Below are 8,444 nucleotides of genomic sequence, written 5' to 3'. Positions count from 1 at the left end.
CTGAAATCTGGAGAAAGTAGACAGACATTCCCAAAACATAATTATTCTTACAGAGTTCACCTTAAAAGTTCTCCCCCTCCCTCTTGAAGATCACTCATGGTTAAGCTTCCTGAGAGTCCAGGTATATCACTTACATCACAAAGGCACAAGAGGATAAATACCAGTTTCTTCTAGAGAGCCAGCTTAACCAATTACAAAGCCTGGCATGCTGCCATTTATAGGGTCGCAGAGTCAGACACGACTGAGCGACTGCAATAACAACCCTTTGATACAATATCAGAGCCCATACAGACCATTGTTCCCCAGATCTCTTGTCTCTTGGCAGTCCCCATTCATCAGGGACGGCCACCACAGGGCCCCACATACTAGTGGATGGCCACCCGGGGATTTCCCCAACTTTCAGGGTCATCCTTGGAACTTTAGAACCCACGTGTTACTGGACACGTGGTTCTAATCCTGTTTACCCCAGGATTACACCTGCAGCTTTTGTAACCAAGCAGGACCCTGTGGGGCCTTCCCAGGACAGGCCTTCCCCCATATCCTCTGCTTCAGCTCCTCTCTGAAGTACCTAGATGATATTTGGTACACATTTCCTGAGTCGTTTTGCTGATGTTAAAAACCTCTCCCTCTCCAACAAATGGAAGATGTTAAATACTTGAGGACAGGAGCACAGAGTCCCAGGCCCCCTAGAGCCTAAGGACTGGTAATGTTAACCCCTGGGACACCACCAGTCAATCAGAGAATTGTGCACAAGCTGATCACAGACCCTGCAACACCCCTCCGTGAGCTGGCTTTTAAAATCGCTTTGCGGAAAACCTTCAGGAGGCTCAGGGCTTTTTAAGACATGAGTCACCTCCCTCCTTGAACGGGCCTTGCAGTAAACCTTTCTCTGCTTCAAACTCTGACTTTTCAAACTTGTGTTAACACTTCCGGGCCCCACATGCTAGTGGACATTCCCGCCCCTGCCCCACAACATTTCATTCCCTGTCCTGTACTCCCCGACATCTCGGCGCCGGTGGGAGTCTTCTCCGTCATCGGCTGGCTGCTCCTCCAATTGTTGGGATGCGCCCAGCAAGCCTACAACCTGTACCAGCCCAGCCTCAAGACGCTAGAAAGAGTCCAGAGTCAGTGAGAGACATCAATGGCGGGGAGCTTACTTTTCTGAAGCAATATCCTGGAGCAACACCCCAACGTGTGTGGCCAATGGTGGTCAGGACATGGCGGCAGGCTTCACTCCCAAGGGCGAGAAGCCCTTCAATTTATGAGAATTGAAATCAGGTTGGCTCATTTGTTACCAGGGAAACCAGCAGAGGGGTCCAGTCCTCACTGCCCCCTTGATAAGAACAATCACCAGCTGGGGCCTGGGGGGAATAGGTGAAAAGGTCAGTCATGTGAACAGGGTGTAGGTAAAGCAGCCTCTGGTCATGCAGGGGGTGTACAGAGAGCAAAAAAACAGCCGTCTTGGGTGGCTGACCATGCACTGAATTATGAAGGTCATCATGAAAACTACCATAGTTAGTAAGGGAAGGGTTAGCAATAAATGTTAATTATGATTACTACTTTGAAGCCATGTATTGGTGTTAATGTTTCAATTCCTATGAGTTCCAGTGGTATATTTCCTTTACCTTTCCATAGCTCTGCAGACAAAAAAGAATGTTACCTGCAGTTCAAAAAACAAAGAACACTGCCTGCTATTCTAGTAAGCAAAGGATATTACCTGCCATCAGCCACTGCACGGCAGCTGTCCCTAATTTTGTGCACAGAGGCGAACTCAGAGTGGAGAAAAACAGGATATCAGGCCTAGATAGTTAAGATGCACGTCTAAAGAACAATGTCAAGGAGCCCAAATTCTTACAACCCCTTACACACTGAAAAACACCAAAACCATTACCTTGAGATATCTGTTTTTTGTAATCAGTCAGTAGTAATCTTTTGATATCATACTAGCTTTTTTTTTTTTTCCAACAAATACTCCTATACATCCTGGCATCTCCCTTACCTCTTTGGAACAGTCCCTCAGAACTATCAGCAGCAGTCAAGAGAAATGTTAACTTTGCAATTATTATTATTTGTGGTGTTAGTTGCTCAGTCATGTCCAACTCTTTGCGACCTCATGGACTGTAGCCCGCCAGGCTCCTCTGTCCATGGGATTTCCCAGGCAAGAATACTGGAGTGGGTTGCCATGCCCTTCTCCAGGGGATCGTCCCAACGCAGGGATGGAACCCAGGTGTCCTGCACTGCAGGCAGATTCTTTACCGTCTGAGTCACCAGGGAAGGTCTGTCCTTCTCCCCCTGCTCAGCATTCTCTCCTCAGTACCTGGCTCACTCCCTGCTACTCAGGAGCTCAATTAATACCTGCTGAAAGAGTGGGAAGATGAAGGCTCTGCAGAAAGAAATGCAGGACATGCGATGCCTTCTGGCCCCAGACTTGGAGAGTGATGGGAGGAAACTGACATAAACAAAGATGCCCTTGTCCAGGCCCCTAATCTCACCCACTTCGCCTGGGGAGGTGGAGATGCGCTCCTTTGTTCTGCTTCCCCAGCTCCTCTGCTGCTGGGTGGAGGCCACAGCTGCCTTTTTCCTCTGCCAGTTCTTCCTGGTCCTAAAGGGCTCGCCAGCGTGTGGAACCATGGCACTGTGGGCTTCTCTATGAGGGGAGCCTCAGCTGTCAGGCACCCTTGGAGACTCATGAACCCTGAGGCTGTCTGCCTGCCCTTCTTCTCCCAGTCCATCAATTCCTCCTACTCCCTCAATGTCCACACAGAACCACACCGAACTGGCAAACTCCAGCTAGAGGGAGAACCCTGACCAGCACCGTGCAAAGCATGGGCTGCAGATCAGCCAAGAACTCTTTGTTCCTGATCCCTGACAAGAGTAAGTTCGGAAAATGAAGGTGTTTTGAAATGTTAACTGGATAGAGTTCTATTATGACTGTTGAATCTAATAATTCAATAAGGGGTCGAAGGAGCCATTAAGCCATGGAAAGACATGGAGGAAAGTTGCATGTGCAATACTAAGTGAAAGAAGCTAATCTGAAGCAGCTTTCTATTCTGCGCTCCAACTACATGACATTTTGGAAAAAGCAAAACCGTGGAGGCAGTAAAGGGACCACTGGTTGCCAGGGGTTGCAGAGAAGAGTGCTAAGGATATTTAGGGCAGACAAAGTGTTCTGTATGATATTATAATGGTAGTTGGGTTTTCCCTGGTGGCTCAGTGCTAAAGAATCTGGCTGCCAAACCAGGAGATGTGGGTTTGATCCCTGGGTAGGGAGGAGCCCCTGGAGTAGGAAATGACAACCCACTCTAGAATTCTTGCTGAGATAATCCCATGGACAGAGGAGCCTGATGGGCTACAGTCCACGCGGACACAGCTGAATGACCGAGCACATTATAATGGTAGATACATGTCATTCATTTGTTAAAACTCATAGACCACACAACACCAACAGTGAACCCCTGTATAAACTATGGACTTTGGGTGAGAATCACACCATGGTTTGATTACGATACATATACAACTCTGGTGAGGGATGTTGATTGTGGGTGTCTGTGCATGCGTTGGGGCAGGAAGTTTATGAGAATACTCGTTTTCCTGTGAACCCACAATTGCTCTTAAAAATAAAACCTAATAAAGGGGGCAGTTACATTTCATATACCTTTTTATAAATCACTATTATTTCAGTTTCCTGGTAAATCACTGTGTCCTCAGTCTGTCAGCTGTGTCTGACACTTTGGGACCCCATGAACTGTAGCCAGCCAGGCTCCTCTGTCCAGGGAATTTTCCGGACAAGAATACTGGAGTGGGTTTCCATTTCCTATTCCAGGGGATCTTCCTGACCCAGGGGTCGAACCTGAGTCTATTGCACTGACAGGCAGATTCTTTGCCACTGTGCCACCTGGGAAGCCTGTGGTAAATCACTATGTACACTGAACGTCTATGTCCCCTCAAAATCCGTATGTTGAAGCCCTAATTCCGTGTTGTGGTAATTGGATGTGGGACCTTTGGCAGAGGACTGAGTTTAGATGAGGTCATGAGGGTGAAGCTGCCGTGATGAGATCAGTGCCCTCACAAGAAGAGAAAGAGACCAGAGCTCACTCTCCACCACGAGAGGACACAGCAGGAGGCGGCTGTCTGTAAGCCAGGAAGGGGGCTTTCTCACCAGATGCTCAATCACCTGGCACTTTGACCTTGGCCTTCCTGGCCTCTAGAACTGTGAGAAATAAATATCTCCATTGTGTAAGCCACCCAATCCGCGGCATGCTGTTTCGGCAGCCTGAGCTGCCATGACAGTTTACAGTCAGTCTGTTATAACTTACAAACGTTCTTGGTCTGAGGCAGGTTGGAAGGGAAAAAACTGATTCTTCACCTGTTTGAGAAGCTCTGACCCACACCAGCAGCCCTGGTCCAGGAGCCAGAAACCCTGGTCTCCGTTCTGCATTTAGCTCTCTGCCTCAGTTTCTCCATCTGCCAACTGAAGAAGTAGTGTGACTGGATCTAGTAAATGTGGCTGTTCAGCAAGTGCTGCTTCTTCCACTAAGTATGTGCAACCTCAGGCAGTTAGGGGCCATAGACCCCTTCCCTATTTAACCGCTAGTTGGAACTTTGAAGAGAAAGCAAGTCTTGGGGAAATTCTGCCAGTCAGACACAAATACTCACTAGCAAGCCTGCACGGAACAGCTCATAAGCTTGGGAAAATCTTGCTCTGTCCTCAGACACTCGGAAACACAACTTGCATGAAAGGCTGAGGCAAAGACAACATTCTGAAGAAGCAGCCTGTGACCTGATCCATCTGTGACCTGATCCTGTGACTTGATCCATGTGACAGTCTCATGAAGTGGAGACTAGGCTCTCATACCACGCTGGTGCAGAACCGACTGTCCTGTGCGTTGAGTCAGCCAAGATCCTGGACATCATTTATTTCACCAGTGAAAAGACCCCTCGTGCCAATTAATCAATCTCTGGTATAATTTTGATAACTACTTTTGAGATGTTTTGTTACCACGTCTGGACTGGATTCTTAAGGTACTCTAAGTACAAAAGGGCTGCCTTCCCTGGTACATTTAATTACGCACGCACATGAATGCCGATGTACTTCAAAGTATATTACAGGGAACTATACTACTTTATAAGAACCTATAAGAGAAAAGGATCTGAAAAAGAATATATATACATGTATATACATATATGTGTGCTAAGTCACTTCAGTTGTGTCCAACTCTTTGCAACCCTATGAACTGTAGCCTGCCAGGCTCCTCTGTCCATGGGATTCTCCAGGCAAGAATACTGGAGTGGATTGCCATTTCCTTCTCCAGGGGATCTTTCTGACCCAGGGATCAATACCGCATCTCTTACATCTCCTGCATTGGCAGGTGGGTTCTTCATCACTAGCGCCACCTGAGAAGCCCATATATGTGTGTGTGTGTGTGTATATATATATATAGCTGAATCACTTTGCCATACACCTGAAATCAACATTGTAAATCAACTATGAAAGTGAAAGTATTAGTCGCTCAGTTGTGTCCAGCTCTTTGCATAACTATTAAAAATTTTTAAATTAAAAATAAATAATTTTTAAAAGTATATCACACCTAGCAACCTCACAGGGAGATGAATTGCATGGCCTCTAAGTTCCCTCCCAGGGCAAATATATATTGTAATATACATTTTTTACTTTCACATTCCTTAAAGCCTGAGAAGTAAGGCGGAAGTCAGTTATCTGAGTTCACTAATACCCTGGAAATACATGGGACAGTCCCCAGGCTGCGGGTCAACTCTCCAAAGCTGAGGCAGGTCTTCACTTCCTCCTGATGTGCATCAGGTGATGTCCTCAGTCTTTGGGTTCCCCTTTCCTTTTCTGGTTGTTTCTGACTCTTTCGTTTTCTTCAGGATGGCTGGGACCACCTCTGTGACTGTTCCCAGAAGGCTATAGGCAGACACTGTCCACACCTGCAGTCCCCACCTACCTTCGTGGAGCCTTCAAGGTACATGGTGAGGTCTGCAGTGGCAGGTGGAAGTGAGTGGGAAGGACTTCAGAAGGAAGATGGAAAGGGATGCTCTCCCATAAGCCTAGAAAGGTGAGAAGGGCCAGCCACAGCTGAGAGGGCCAAGGAGGTCCTGCTCTCCCCAGCCATGGACTGGGAGCAGCAAATTGGTGACTAAGAGCCTGTGGACCTCATCTGGAGCCACATGGTTGGGGAAAATGAACTGCAGTAAAGAACAACCAGACGGGGCTACACAGGCAGTTTATGGAGATGGCGAGCTTGAGCGGGGACTTGTACCACAGTGGAGACCCTCGAAGAGGGCAGGGGTTTGCCCCAGAGAAGTGGACCAAGCCCAGCTACGATGCTGACAGCGAGGGCTTCCAGGAAAGACTGCTCACTTGCATGGGGAATTCAGTGCCTGGGCACAAGCAGATGAGAAGGGAGAAACCGTCATTCTGGGAAGCCCCTATAAACCTCCACTATAAACACAGCCCGCCCCAGGAGTAGGCCAGATCCCACCCTGGCTACAGCCCCCCATCTCTCCCTCTTCTCCAGGTCTGCTGCTACAGCCCGCTTTCTACCCCAGCTCCATGCCTCCAGTCTCTTCCCTCTTTTTAACTCAGTCCCATGACCTCATCCCAGTTTCCACTCTGGCCTGGTTTGTTGCCTTGCAACAGGGGGAGTCTGTGCTTTCACAAACCAGGCTAGAAGTCTCAGCAACCACTTTCTCACAGAAACATGAAATGGCAGACTGCTCCTATGTGGGAGGTCGAGGAACAGAGTGTTTCCTAGAGATGATGGGCTTGGGTGGCATCTCTAGCACTTCTGAATTACTGAGCCTCATTTTCCGCATCTGTAAAATGGGGACAATCACAGCTTCCATCTCTTAGGCTGCTGTGAGGGTGACATGAGCCTATAAAGCCCGCAGCACAGTACCTAGAGTCCAGGCGGTGCCCAGAAAGGCCAGCCAGCCTCAGTGCACAGCCTCTGTGTTTAGCTCCTCACTGCCACTTTATTCCATATCCTGCCCTGAACTAGTCTCCACATGGCACGGTGATCATCTGAAATATAACTGAATCTGTACTCTTCTGCTGCTGACTCTTCCATCATACCTCACTGTTAGCAAAAAACCCAGCCCAAAGCTCTTCCTGCCTCTCCCCTCGCTCTGGGCTGCAGTCACCATGGTCTCTAGGGCTGGGGGTCCTTCCACTGGCTCTTCCCTGCACCTCAAGCACTCTTCCCTGACCCTCAAAATCAAGCCCAGCTCAAATGTCATTCCTCAAAGAAGCCCTCTCTAACGGCCCCCTTCCTTCTTGGCACTAATCCTCGACCTATAATCACCTTACTGATTTCTTGCTCATGGCCCCAGGAGAAGGCAGCTCCATGAAGCCCAGCACTGGCTGAATGGATGAAGGAAGCATTGTTATCCAAGGAGCTTGGGTGCTTTTGAGATTAAGCTGGTTTGGTGGCCTGCCCAGACCTACCCACCTGACTACCACTGCTCCAAGTCCCAAACCCATCGTAAAGATAAGGCCTGGCCACCTACACATAAACAAATATTACACAGTGAGCCTGGAGGTCCAAGGTAAACATTTTTATTCTCAGTTCTGCCTTAGCTATCTCTAGTTTTACAAGCATGAATAAATGGAATCAACAAGAATTCTCTCCCAAATTTCTTTCATCAAAATTTGTCACCAAACAAGTTTCCTGTTTTCCGTAAGAAAATGTGATTTGAAAGTGATCTAACACGAGGCTTGATGATCACAGAATATCGGGGTCCATCACCCTGCTTCTGGGCCAGTTCCACTCTCACTTGGCAGCAAATACATAGAGCCAGCACATCTGCCCTTCCAGAGAAGGCAAGAGCTCAGTGCAGAAAAGAATCGTGAGGGGTGCAGCAGGCACCGAATCCTGAGCCACTTCTGCCCACAGCAGGGCGGACCCAGGCAGAGGAGCTTTGGGCTTCATTCACAGTCTCCCACTTGTATCCAAAAGATAAATGGCCCAGAAGAACTTGTCATTCCCCCATCAAGGGCCTGCAGCCAGCAGAAAAGAAAACCCGGGAGCCCAGGAGCAGGAATAAATGTTCTCCGGAGTGCCCCCTCTTTCTGAGGAGAAGCTGGAAGGGCACCCTAACTCCCAGTCAGGAAACAGACAGGGAACCCATCCCCTCAAGAGGCTCCCTGCCTTCCAGGGCCCACCTGTCTTCCTGCTCCTCAGGAGCCCCGGCCCTGCAGCCTCACAGGACAGTCTCTCGGATGACGCCGATGAGGCTGTGCGGCCTCTCGGCCTCGGCTCGCCGGGGCCTCCTCTCCGCCGGGGGCCTCCCGGCGGGGACGAAGGTGCTCAGATCTCCGCAGCTCCGCAGGTGCAGCAGGCCAGGCTGTTTCCGCGAGGGCAGCACCAGGGCCCTGGAAGTGCTGGGCTGCATCGGAGCCATGATCTTTGGGAGAATAAACAGGG

At 49.1% G+C, this 8,444-nt stretch overlaps 1 protein-coding gene across 1 annotated transcript in view; it reads right to left on the bottom strand.

The window, feature by feature from the left end:
• The window catches only part of FAM189A2 (family with sequence similarity 189 member A2), a 77,811-nt gene continuing 76,927 nt past the window's right edge, over positions 7,561-8,444 (bottom strand). Inside the window, exon 11 of the mRNA XM_013965970.2 lies at positions 7,561-8,424. Coding sequence (XP_013821424.2) covers positions 8,221-8,424 — 204 coding nt within the window. The 3' untranslated portion in view covers positions 7,561-8,220. The remainder of the gene's footprint in view (positions 8,425-8,444) is intronic.

This window comes from Capra hircus, chromosome 8 (assembly GCF_001704415.2).
Source record: "Capra hircus breed San Clemente chromosome 8, ASM170441v1, whole genome shotgun sequence".
NCBI classification, from domain to species: domain Eukaryota; kingdom Metazoa; phylum Chordata; class Mammalia; order Artiodactyla; family Bovidae; genus Capra; species Capra hircus.
Note: the sequence above shows the minus strand (reverse complement) of the source record. Positions and strands in the feature narration are given on the sequence as shown.